This window comes from Anarhichas minor, unplaced genomic scaffold (genome assembly GCF_050575085.1).
Source record: "Anarhichas minor isolate MPS153535 unplaced genomic scaffold, ASM5057508v1 ptg000024l, whole genome shotgun sequence".
Classification (NCBI taxonomy): Eukaryota; Metazoa; Chordata; class Actinopteri; order Perciformes; family Anarhichadidae; genus Anarhichas; species Anarhichas minor.
The window spans coordinates 18,514,929-18,528,294 of record NW_027466470.1 but is presented as its reverse complement, the minus strand read 5'-3'; the positions used below and the strand labels follow the sequence as shown (position 1 = coordinate 18,528,294).

General features: G+C 43.0%; 1 protein-coding gene across 1 annotated transcript; it reads right to left on the bottom strand.

The window, feature by feature from the left end:
* Positions 1 to 5,491: 5,491 nt before the first annotated feature.
* LOC142956077 (somatostatin receptor type 3) lies at positions 5,492 to 7,164 on the bottom strand. The gene is made up of 3 exons (XM_076097382.1): positions 6,758 to 7,164; positions 5,870 to 6,209; positions 5,492 to 5,827 (listed from the first exon to the last, which is right to left on the bottom strand). The coding sequence occupies exons 1-3, from the start codon at positions 7,162 to 7,164 to the stop codon at positions 5,492 to 5,494; spliced, it is 1,083 nt and encodes a 360-aa protein (XP_075953497.1).
* Between the last annotated feature and the right edge of the window lie 6,202 nt (positions 7,165 to 13,366).

The window sequence follows — 13,366 nt, the reverse complement described above, 5'->3', positions numbered from 1 at the left end:
CGGTTACAGGCGGCGCACGAAAGAGAAGCGCCACATCTCATTTGACATGATGATGTTCTTCATACCCCGCGGCGCGTAAAAATCCTCCTCTGGTGACTGGAAGGTAGAGGTGTATTGGCGCATGGACGGCTGGGGTAGGTGGCAGCGGGCTGGGGGAGCGGATCAAGAGGCTACACCTGCGTCTCCGTTCGGAATAAGAAGCGAGTTAGAAAGAAAGCCATCAGCACAACAGCACACCTCCTCTTGTCCTTTTGGCGTCCCAACGACCAGCAGCGACTGCGCTCCCCTCCCCACCTTCAGTTAGTACCTGCATCTCTCTCTCTCTCTCTCTCTCATGCAAAGGGTGTAATGGGGGGGCGCGTCCTTCTGAGAGTGATCTTCCTTTGGGTTGGGTCGGAGGTGGATGAAGGGATGATGAGGGTAGACCAGTGCCCCTGGTTTCAGTTCATCCAGCTCAGGTGCGCCGTCTCCTTCACAACATGTGCCTCGGTCTCACCGGTCAGGGCTTTTCCCGGTGTGTTTTTTTCAGGTTGGACGACAGAAGTTCAGTTTTTTATTGGTCGCTGTCGGGTGACGCTGCCACCAGAGGGAGGCAGAGGGATGTCTCTTGGAGAATGTGCCATGTTTGAACAGAGGAATTAGATTTGATATTGTGATCCCTCTACCTCAAATGACCAGAATAAGCTTTGATTGAGGATTTACAGGATCAGCTCACAGAGTTTACTCGTGAAGAGCAGTTTTTTCCTTGTCACGAGGACTACTAATCCATTTGTGAAAACTGTTGTGTACTGTGGGAGCTGGAGTCTGGGAAAATAAAAAAACCTGATGATGTCATCAGTTCACTGTATATCAGATTGGGTTTAAGTGAAAAGAAAAATGTGTTGCATTATGGGAGATGTAGGATCCATTTGCTTGTGCGGGAGCTTGACCCAGGATATCTCTGCCCAGTTTGAGCAGTTTTTTTTATTTTGATCAGTCTCTCCTGAGTCCCTCAAATGAAGAAAATTGCAACGCTCATAGTGCACTGCCCCTTTCATTTGGGTAAATTATTCAATTTCAAATGAAAGCATGGTTATCGACTACTTTAGTGCCATAGGTTTATAGAAATGCTCAAATGCTCATCTGTCAGAAGATAAAGCTTTGTGAAACTAGTTAGAAATGATCATGAATGTAGGCGTCCTGATAGCAGAATGGTTAAAGCACATCGCACAAAACTGCAACGTCCCTTATTCGATTAGTAGGTCAGTGCTGTTTGTCTGTTGGCGTACATTCTTTGTTTTATGAGCTGTGTCCCCAGTTCTCTTTTTCCTGAGTATTAGTACACTTTAAGCTGTCACAATGCCCAGTTGCAGGGAAGTGTGTTTCTGAGTGAACTGGTGTTTTGTACCCTTTAGCTATCAAGTCCATCACAAAGTGCTGCCAAGATGACACTCCTCTGCGACTGTGTGTGTGTAAGCTAACTGGCACTCAGTGGAAAATCCGTTGGTTCAATTTATTCACAAAACCCCTTGAGAACCGACAACACCGGAACCCCAAATCATATCTGTCAAATATGTGAGAAAGAAAATCCGCTTCCCATAACACATCAAGGGACATTTTGTCCCAGAGTTTGAACCTCCTCTGGTCCACACACCAATGTACTGCTCACAGTGACTGGACTCTGAAATTGGGTGTGAAAAAATAACCTGTTCTTCTATGTTTTTAAGAGTTATGGCCAACTTTATATGGTAGACTGATTTGCACATATGAAAAAGGTCGTCAGAAGCACAAAAACAACTTCCTGATCAATGACGCATGTTGTTTTTAGTGATGTCCTTGTTGTCGATGGTGGAGCGTTTTTAATGTTGTTAGTCTCCAAGCCAAGGCTATGCCTGCACTACCATTAAACATCCCACTTTATTGTGCTTTCTGTTGCCTTCTGCAAACTCTTAGACTTTTCTATGGTTCCTTCACACAAACTCTCCAAGAGAGCATTTGCATTTTATATCCAGTATCCTGAATCAATAAATCAATAAATTCAGTATAACTTTGCTGACCATAGATAACTGCTGAATGTCTTCTTTCATAGTTTCATTTAGGAACTCATTATCCTGAGACAAAAAGTGCCAACTATGGTCACATGAGTGACGAAGTTATTTAATTTCATTATGCGAAGAGACACCGGCACAGTGTTACACAAGGAGACCAAACAGCCTTTAGCAGAACTCAGCCAGTGAGCATGTTAAACATTCCAGACAAGTTTAAAAAAAGATCGAATTCTATGTTAGCAATTTCAAAACAGCGAAATATAATTAATAACTCTGAAAAAAAACTTCATAAATGTTCAACTCTTAAAATTGAGACGGTTTGAAGCTAAACTACGCAATATTTAGATATTTACAGTAGATGGAATGGCGAGCTTCCCAGCACCAAAAGCAGACAGAGAAAGTTTGCGATTAGGCAGCAAACATAGTGGAGCATTTAGCAGGACGTTGATGTTCAGTTGATAATTCAGTTTTTGAACATATATATATATATATATATATATATACACACACATATACAGTATATGTATATATATATATTTGTTTCCAATTTGGCACATGAACGTCGCAAGGATAGTCGAAGGCTCATTTGTGAATCACTCCTCAACTAAAGCTCTTTGTATTAAACAGATCCTCCCTGTGGGATTTAAACAGTGTTCAATGACAGTGAATGACCCGACATCCTCTTCAGGCCATTAAGGGGTGAGGATTCGCTCATGGTGTCACAGTCAAAGAATCAATATCTCTCCAAAAATGGCCATCTGTGTGAAGAGAAGTCCACTCATCTCCAGAATGCCTTGCATATTAGTTTCTTGTCTCACTTTGCAGGCTGGCTGATCTCGCTGTGTTTTTAAAAAACTACAACAGGCCTGCAGACAACTGAGAGGCTCAGTGAACACACTGTAATGGAAATGGCAAGGATCCTCTCTATGGGCCATGCTGAGCGTGACTTGTGTTTTATGCTTTCACTAATCTGCAGACTTAATTGAGTCTCATCAGGACATCAGAGCGCGCTAGTGCCGTGCACTGTGCGAGAGGATCACAGCGCAGACAGATAACGGAGATAAGTGCTCTCATTAGCCACCGAGACGGTATCGACGCAAAAAGCTTGCCTGCTCCTTCCCAAAGGAAACCCTGCGGTCCGTCATCAGGATGTGCAGGGAGATGAGGTCAAGAGGTCAAGAGGCAACAGAGGTGCAATTTATAGCAGTCAACAAGATGACCGCCCCAAGGTCAGAGAGGACGTTTTATCACGGTCACGTGCCAGCCATTCTCTTGAAGTGAATTACTTTTTGTCATCCAATGAAATGAAAGAATGAAGGATGACTACTCTTTGCTGTGGTGCATGTGGTCTTTGACGACTATTACTTAAACAGGTGTTCCACTATATTGATACACTTAACGGAGACTCCAGGAAGTCACTGCCAAGAGAAAGTCTGGCACATAAGACTGCAATCTGTTATTCTAACATTTCAAATTTTTCTTTTTAAGGATTAAACAAACAATATATAACGAGTTAATTGGTGAACTAAAAGAGTCAGGCTAGCTGTTTCCCCCTGGTTCCAGTTTTTATGCTAAGCTAACTTTCATATTTAGCAGACAGACTTGAGAGTGATGTCGATCTTCTTATCTCTCTCTCAGCAAGAAAGCAAATAAGCGCATTTCCGCATGTTTCCGATTTTTAAAAAATCAAGCAATTTCCATCTTAGTTCTTTAGCTCAAGTGAGTCCACATTGACAATGAATTAAAATCATTGCTTCACATCCCTCAATATGAATAAGCTTTAAAAACTAAAAAAAAAAATCCAATTACTTGTCCTCAGCCGATTTGTCAAACAAACAAGAGCAGGTCATGCCCTTTGCATTGTAATATTAAACCAAGCAGATGGACTCCGCTTGGTAAGAAGTACTTTGCTGATGTTCTGATGTGATCCTTTGTGTCAAATCTCAGTTTTAAAAGGCATTTCTCCGCATTCAAGCTCAGAGCAAAACAAGACTGCTTCTATTCGTGCTTCCAATAAGTCAAAGAGGCCCCTTTTCACAAGGTTATTCAGATTACATTGAATTTCGATAATGTTGCAACCAAGAGCTTTACAGGGAGGCGGGCATGGCCCTCTGCCTGTCCTCAGTGTTTTGTTCTGCCAGACAGCTTAGTAATAGGTTTACATGGTTGCATCGCTTGTCGCAATCTAACTAGATGCAATGTAACGACGTGCTGCGGAGGGAACAGCCACTGCTCTTTCATATTGTGGCCGTGCTATATATGTCATACTTATCAGATGCTCTTTTTATTGCACTTTGGGAATAGTTGTTTAAAAGCTCCATGGGGGATTTGATTTCTGTTTGCTTGGATGGTTTCTGTCAGCCAATGTGGGCTCAGCAGACGTCCTTCAGTCTCTGAAAAAGGCTGTTAAGGTTGCAGGTTCAGGTCCCACGTTGGGACGTCCGTTTAAGTTCAGTGACCTGGATTTGGAAAATGGTTGATGTGTGTGCTTTCATACTAACAGGAACTTGTTTGTAAATTTCCTTTAAAATTCTCTCTTCAGTCGTTTTGAATTGGAGGCTCTCCTCCTCTGCGAGCCTCATACCGCCTGGACGGTGAGTTGCTGAGTGACTCTGGCATTGCAATGTTCGAATATAAACCTTGTGTTTTTATGGCACATTAATGCATTCTGTTTATGATACTCTGCCGTCTATCTGAGAGGCTCACACACTGTTGGCCAGAGCCTTTTTTACATTTACGGTAATCTTGCACAAGGAAAGAGCATGTGGCTATGACTGCACAAGCATCCAAACAAACACAATAGCATCTGTATACAAAGCATGTTGTGACTCATGCGTTGGGACGTACAGTGCTTCTTGCAGGCGGCAACCTCCGGTTCTGTAAAGTGAAGCCAATGCGGAAGTGCCTTAAACTTGCATTCTCTGTACTGGCCATCAGGGGGCGACTCCTCCGGTTGCAAAAAGAAGTCAGATTGTATAGAAGTCTATGGGGAAATGACTCTACTTCTCACTTGATTTATTCCCTCAGTAGACATTGTACGCATGAGTTTATGGTCTCAATCACTAGTTTTAATTCTCCTTTAATACAGCATGATGTTCATTTAGCAAATGATGGTCCATTTAGAGTCAAATAAGCAGGGTTTTCTTTAGGGCAGGGCTACCTTGTGATTAACAGGTCGCCTTCGCTACCACAGACGTATAAGGCGTCTTTACGTCGCTACTCCGCAGTCCAAATATGGTCACTTCCGTTCACTAGTTACAAAAAAACAGGAAGGCGCCGGCCAAAATCCAAGATGGTGCCGGCCAAAATGCTGAACTCATGGCTTCAAAATGGCAGTCCACAAAGCAATGGGTGACATCACAATGACTACGTCCACTTCTTATATACAGTCTAAGGTTTTTCGTGATGGGAAATATGAATAGTATGTCACGGGAATATGTGAGTGAGCCGTGTGCTTACTAACTTTACTGAGTCAGCCTGTGTGTCGCAGGTTGGTGAGTAAGTGAGTGTGCGGGAGGCTGAGGGTGTGACAGGCTTATGGGAGGAGCAGGAGCAATACGCCAGCGCTGCACAGGGTTTTTTCCGAAGTGCTTATCAACGAAGGAAGGTAGCAGAGCCCGGAGCTGACGCACGGCCGGACGCGACAACAGGAAGTAGAGCGGCGGGTTCCAGCACGGAGCCAGGCACACCAGAAAAATGGCCGCCAGGGACGCCACCTCCCACAGCAGGGACACCCTTGTCTCGGTTGCCTCACGCGGCGCGGGAGAAGTGGAAGAGAGATATGACGACGTTGAAGATAGCTCACGCCCCAGCGTACTGACGGGAGAGGCAACCGAGCTAACGAAAGGGGACATAACGTTGACAAACTCAAGTGCATAGTACGGCAGCCAGCTAATCGCAAACACCAGCGTTGAAGCGATAAGCAGAGCGGTAGCCTTCTTGTTGCGCCGGTCGGCGGCCAGAGTGCTCCTGCAGCTGTGGAGGTGAGAGATGATGAGGCCACAGTTGACGGCGATACAGAGGAGAGGGGCCACGTAATAAACCAGGAAAGCGGGAACCAGGAAGGACAGCCACTCGTCGCGGCCCACTGCCCACGTGCAGCCCCCATCAAAGTTGACGTAGGTGACTTTGGGCAATGCCATGGTTACTGAGAACAGCCAAATGGCTACAACCGTGCATAACCTGTGGAAGAGGAGGAGCAGAGCATAGGCTTATTTGTTGTGCAGGAGAATCACGTCTGTGCTAGTACATATAGGTCAACTCTGCAAGAAAACATAGACCTGGGTCTGACGGGAAGGATAGTGACATTATGATTTAATGGGAGACAACAATTTATTATAGCGTTGACCTTTAATGTCTGCACTGACCTGTGATATATGCTCATGGTTCTGCTGTTTGTTGGCATATTTGATTTAAGCCTCCTCTTTACTGCCTCTGGGTTGTAGTTAAAAATTGACTCCGGCATTATTCTTATGCATGCCGACAACTGACTAGAAGAGAGGATCACTGAAGTGACTGCTTGAGATAGACGTCGTGTTTATTGTGTTACAATCTCATTTCTGTCTGTAGAATCGTTAAAGCCATTAAGTGTTGAATTTGAAAAGCTCAAATATTTTCTTTAAATATATATTTTTTAAAACAGGATCAATTCATTGTTGCTTTTATGGGTTTCACTGAATGTGTTGACAATAAGTTAAATTCATGATATTTTTTAATACACACATACTCACACTTGCGTCAGGCTGGCAGGCGTTCTCGTCCCCGGCGCAACGATGCGATACCTCAGCACCGACAACGCCGCCAGGCTGAAGATTTCCCCTCCCACCGTCACTGAGGTCATGAACCCCAGGAGGATGCAGGTCCCACCGCCCAGCTGCCAGTCCTGGAAATAAGCAGTCAGAAGGACAAATGGCAGGGTGAGCAGGGCGCCCAGGTCCGCCAGGCTGAGGTTGAGGAGCAGGACGGAGCTCGGCTTGGAGCGACTGAGGGGGTTCCTCATCAGCACCAGCCACAGCAGGAGGTGACCCCCAACCCCCACCAGAAGAGAGACCAGGCTGACCATGGGCAGCACCACGGTGAAGGAGATGGTGGTGTTGGTGGAGACGACGTTGAAAAGGAGGTTGACTATGGCAGGCATGGTAGCGGCAAGGCTCTAGTTGGTGTAAAAAGAAAAAATATAGATTTAGAGATGGAGGATAGTTGAGCAAACATAACAGAGAAAATGGCGAATAAGCAAATTGGGAGTAATTCTAGGAAATAGGATTGCGGATGAAAAGGGAAAGGATGGGTGAGGGGAGTGAATGCGGGGAAGGTGATAGAGGGGTCAAGGGGAGAGAATGAATGTGAGAAATTACAAATGAGATGAGACAGGAGCAGCAGTGAGCAGATGAGACAGCAAAGGAGTAATAGCGCAAAAGGATATTTAGAGGTGAAGAGAACTACCAGCAACTGTGAGAGCAAGACAAAATCAGGAGTGTAGAGAGACACGCAGAGTCACCATAATTCTGAAAAGTAATTTCAATCAACTAGCCTGCATGTATTATTCATGCTCATAATAGTTGCAGCTCGATGGGGCTCATAATGGCCCTCCAGCTGTGATTGACAAGCCTGATGATTCAGACCAGAGAACTCTAGTCCCTCCCCCTCTTCTTCTCTCTCGGGTGACATCAACAAACACTCGGTGGCATCAGCAAGTCGACTGCGTCACGACACAAACAACTGACAACTGAGCTCGGCGGGTTCATGGCACCGGCAGGTGTTCCCAGGTGGATAAACAACACACACAGACTAGTTGCGCGGAGGAAGACGGTGAAGTCTTTGGTGGAGGGGCAGGCGGTTGACCAGAGCAAAGCCCCCGCAAGTAAACAAGCCACTTATCGCCATCAGTAAACAAGCCATTTATCGCCATCAGTAAACAAGTCATTTATTTGCTGTGCGAGAAATGATTCAGCGGCCTGCGCGCTGACATTTGGGAAGGTTTCTCTGAATAACTGATTTTATATCGACGTCCGGTTTCACGGATCGATTGGGCCACTCTCCACTGCATTCCCCTATGGAACATCCTGAACTAAACACACCACAACACTTTGAAGACAGATTAAACCAAAGGCTCTTTAAAACACCCTGGGAGTTGTCTACCTTGAGACATGCAGGAGTTTCAAAAGTCTCAACTCTGACATTATGCAATTTTTACTTTGACACTTTTACCTTAAACTTCACAAGTTACTACATGAGCCAATATGTCATTGTGATGTTAGAGCAAATCATTTTAGAAACTTTGTAGAATACCATTATTTGCTGTTTTTCAGAATGTGAGATGACAGAATGGGTCGCTGTGTGTCCAGCAGTAAGCCGCTGGAGTTAAGAGAGGATCTAATGTGGAATGCGACTGATTCTTTTAAATATAGAGACAACGTTTCTAGTGCTTTTGTTAAGTTGTTGAGAATTGCCTCAAAGGTTTGCTCCAGTTTTGGACTAAATATTAACTTATCGTTCATTTATAATCAGAAACTATATTCTGTGCTGTGCACTGACTAAAATGTTGTTTAGCAATTGTTTGGAATAAATTAATTGCTATCGTAGCAATTAAACTAGCATGGTTTCTGTTTCTATTTGACCGATAATTAGTGCAAAATGTTAGCAGGAAATTTACAGGAACTTAAAAAATAAGAATTGAAGGACTCGTCTAGTCACAGTGGAGTTTCCAATTTTGCACTGTTACCTGTCAAAAAATAGTTTCAGCAAGTAAAACCTGAAAATGTCATTTATGTTTCGTGTTATTGATAAATAAACACATAATATATAACATGTTAATAAGTGAGCTTTAGAGTTCTTGGTTGGTGTATTTTTGTTTAGCTTTGGTCAGAACCTGGCTAGCTGTTTACCCCACCTTTCAGTCTTTATGCTAAGCTAGGCTAACAGACTTCAGCTCTGTACTTAATGTGCAGGCATATGAGGTTGATATCTATATTCAGATCTCACTCTCTGAAAGAAGCAAATAAATGTTTTCTTAAATGTTTGACCGTTTCTTGCGGCTGCTTCACAGTAACAGCCACACCGTGTTTCGCCAGTTGAACACTTACAATGTGAATCAGCAGCAGTAGGATGTAACTTAGTACAATTCTGACACAGTGTTAAGAGAGGGAAGAGTAAACAGCGAGGCTGTATCCCTATGAATCCCTCAAATTTAGGTAGATAATTAGTTAAAAAATGAAAACTCACGAAAACGTGAAAACTCAAATGGCCCCATAGAGAGCCAGTGCCTTCTAGGCTACTGTAGAAACATGTTGGCCTGCTCCGTGAAGAGGACCCACTCCATATAAAGATAAAAAGGCTTATTCTAAGCAAACAGCAACACAACAGATTTCTATTTTCAGATTCAATTACACTAAAGAATAGAAGAGAAAGAATACACACTGGTCCTCTGAGTCAAAACAACAGCATTCTATAAAACTACTCTGTTCAAAATAAAAGTTGTACATTAAAGAGAATGTAAAGAGGAAAGAAAATGTGCTTTAAATATCAAAAGTATAGCACACAGAATGTTCACAATGGCCTCCGTCAGTGTGAAATGATTGTATTGTTGGATCATTATAACACTGATGTGTGTACTTCAATGTTGTAGTTGGTTGAGATGGGTAGTTGAATTTGATGTTAAGCCAAAAACTAACAGCTGTTAAATAAATGTTGTGAAGTAAAAAGGGCAATATGTCCTGAATGTAGTGGAGTACAAGTATACATTAAAGTACAAGTATCTCAAAATTTTAAATAAGTACAGTACTTGAGTAAATGTGCTTAGTGACGTTCTAGTACTGACAATAGTAATACGACAACTATCTGTCATTTTCTCTCAGCACCATCGATAAGCTCTTTAACTATTAATTGGGACATTATGAATGTAATTTGAAAATGCCAGTGTGGTGGTGGGATGCATCATTACTCCCACTTATGTCAAACCCTGATCAACTGTGTGAGGGACAGATGGACGAAAGAAATGAACAAACGTTTGTTCATTCCCTCACCCATCTGTCCCTCTCCTGCAGGATCTCACTCAAGCTTAACATCCCGGTCCACATTTTAATCTTTGGGGGGGGGGGGGTGATAATGTGTGCTTTGCACGCGAAGCAAGAAGGTCAGAGCGGCAGCTCAGTTGGTGTTTTTGAACGAAGAGTCATCACTAAACGCTAACCGTCTATTTAAAAAAATAAAGTAAAATCAGGCCTCACATGAACATGAATCATTTCTTTTAAGGGGCAAATAACAAATTAGCAGCCTGCTTCAAAGCCTTACTACATTTGACTTCCCACATCACAACACAAGCCTCACAGTGTTTTTTCTTGTTGTTTCTTTATTAGTACAGCTGCAACTTTATGAGGAGTGAAGAGCAGCAGCAGTGGAAAAGGCCATAAGGGAAAAACGTAACATGACAAATGAAGAGAGACAGCCAAGAACAGACAAGTGATTGGAAGCACAGAGACATGAAGTGAGCAACACAAGGCTGAGCTAATTGTGTTTGATTTTAGACACATTGACCTCCAGATGTGTTGACTTACTGATTTAGAAGTTGGGACAGGCTCCGGGCTATTTTCAGTCCTACCACTTTCACTCCTCGACCGCAGTATATGGATTCACAGACATCTGTAGCATGAAGAATCAATCAATGCAGTATGTTTTCAGAGGAAAGGACGAAGCAGACGGGAAAAAAGCTGATTGATTTACCACAAAATTGAATTCAGAAATACAGATGGGTGACATATGAGAAAAAGGTCTGAATAGATAGTGTGGAAAGCAGACGCTTCCATACAGGGCGCCAAAGGTACTTTAATGGTTTGATGGGTATACAAATATTACAAATAATTTACAGTCACTAGATCTTAACTCAGTTTACCGATGGAGTTTAGTTTTTAGCCATGCCAGAATTATACATTTCTCTAAAACTACTGGATGGATTGCCATTCAATTTGGTAGAGACACTCATGGTCCCCAGAGGATTAACCCCGAGGACTGCACAGTACTTTGTTGATTCTGTGACTTTTCCTCTTGCGCCACTGCAAGGTTGACTTTTCTGTTTTTCAGTGAAATGTTTTAATAACTATTGGAGGAATTGCAATTTGGTCCACGTATTCATGTTCCCCTCAGAGTGAATTGTAAAAAAAACTTAAAAAAAAAACTTGCCCTGACTTTTCATCTAGTGCCACCATCAGGTCAAAATGGTTCTATTCTTTGTTTTATGGACAACGCAAAACTAATTAGTACTAGACATTAGCACATGTTAAGATATATTTATATAACAGTAATTGTCATGTTACCCCTTTAACAACAAATGTTTTACTAATAAAGAATTTAAAATCAAAGCAGCATAATTAAATGTCTAGTATTTTAAACAGAAATTGGTCTGCTGGCATTCTCATACACATTTCTGGAAAGAATAAGTGCACAAGTTTAACTCAAAGACGTGATGATACACAGTCATTCAAGAAAATAATCTATTAAAAATATTGTAAAAACAGGCATTTCATCATAACAGAGGAACACAAAAAAGTCAAACCTCAGGTAGGTTCAAACAGAAGCCAAGAATTGTGTGCAGCGACTCTCTGGCCCAGGTGTGGACTGGAGGTAGAAACGCAAAAGCAAAATTCCAAGGTCTGAAATGCGGGCAGAGCCACGGGGAAGTACAAAGAGGTGAACCATATGTGCCTCACTTACTGTGAAGAGTGACCTGCTCAGGGGAAAAGCCCTCCGCTCACCATCAGAGGGCACACACACCTGCGCTCCTCTTGACTTCTCATCATGTCCTTTAGCCACAGACATACACACACACACACACACACACACACAGCACAGCGCAGACTGCACTTTTCTTTCACCGTACACATTATGTGGTCAAGAGTATATGTGGACGCATACTATGTGTATTTCGGTCATGGTTTGGGCAAGGTGTCTTCATTCCAATCGACGGGAATCTTAAGGCTACAGCACAAAGTGGTATTTTAGACAATGTATGTGCTTCAAACTTTGTGCCAACAGCTTGGAGGAGGCCATGTTGTGTTCCAACATGAGAGAGAAAGAGAGTCAGAGAAAGATCCATGATGAAATGTTTTTCAGGGTTTGGTGCAGAAGAACTTGACTTGCCTGCAGAGAGAACAGACAACAGCATTGAGCACATTTGGAATGAACTGAAATAAACGACTGAGACCTTAATGTTCAACATCAGTAACCAACTTCACCAAGGCTCTTGTGGCTGCATAGGTGCAATACCCATACTGCCATACTATTTAGTATGCCAGAAAAGATTTAGTATGTCCCAATACATAGTGTTACAAATGCAGTCTGCTAAAAATACCAGGATGTCCTGACCCACAGTCCTCTGCGGAGCGGATATATGAGCAAAAGGGTCAAAGTTGAAGGTGCAATCTTATGACAAAGTCACAATTACATGCATACGGCGTGCAACAGTACATATTTTGTAAGGGCAGCTGCAGCATGAACTAAGAGTCCACAGCTGGAGCTGCTTTGTATAACTGTGCGTGCTGATATTTAGCATTAACATTATACAATGTTCACCATCTTAACGTAGCATGTTAGTAGGCTAACATTTGCTAATCATCACCAAATGTGTAGCTTGTTTGTTTCAAAGTATTTGGTCAAAAACAAAAGTATTGGACAAATTGAAATTCTGACCCGATGAAGGCGCTAAACGAAACATAAATGTGAATGTCATGGTGGCGTCATAGAGGGAAAAGTCAGAGGATCAAACACATAAGGATTCATCATCTGGGGACCAAGACAGTTTTGTGCCAATCCATCTGGCAGATGCTAAGCCATTGTCATCCCAAGAGTCCCGCCGCTGGCATGGCTACAAATTACATGAGGTGTTTTGTTCGACTGTCCACGTACTTTTGGCCACATTGTGCATCTTCAGTATGCAACTTCAGTACTTTGTCTGAACCCCCCCCCCCCCCCCCTCCCCCGTGGCTGGGTTACCTCAGTCAACCTCTCTCCCTCGAGGGATTTGTTGTCAAAATATCTCCCACTAAACACTGACTCACCTCCTCCAACACTGACCTCACTATCACTTTATTTTACACACCCACACACACACACACACACAAACTGACACACCTAAGCAGAAGAGCACACAAACACATTGAAACACCTACACAAGTGACTGTAAGCCTAGACACACACACACACACACTTTAATCTCCAATAATTGCTGGCAGTGGGTATTATGAGACTCCCTTGTTCTCAGGGAAAACAAACAGGTATGTGTGTGTGTGTGTGTGTGTGTGTGAGAGTGAGTGAGAGAGCATTAAGAGCGAAGCAGACGAGGCAGAGAC

What these genes read in the sequence shown, in the direction of transcription:
- LOC142956077 (XM_076097382.1), bottom strand. Translation starts at nt 7,164, where the DNA reads ATGCCTGCCATAGTCAACCTCCTTTTCAACGTCGTCTCCACCAACACC. An exon ending in CCTGCCAGCCTGACGCAAGT is followed by an intron (nt 6,210 to 6,757) that starts GTGAGTATGTGT and finishes CCTCTTCCACAG; the next exon opens with GTTATGCACGGTTGTAGCCA. An exon ending in TCAACGTTATGTCCCCTTTC is followed by an intron (nt 5,828 to 5,869) that starts GTTAGCTCGGTT and finishes CTGGGGCGTGAG; the next exon opens with CTATCTTCAACGTCGTCATA.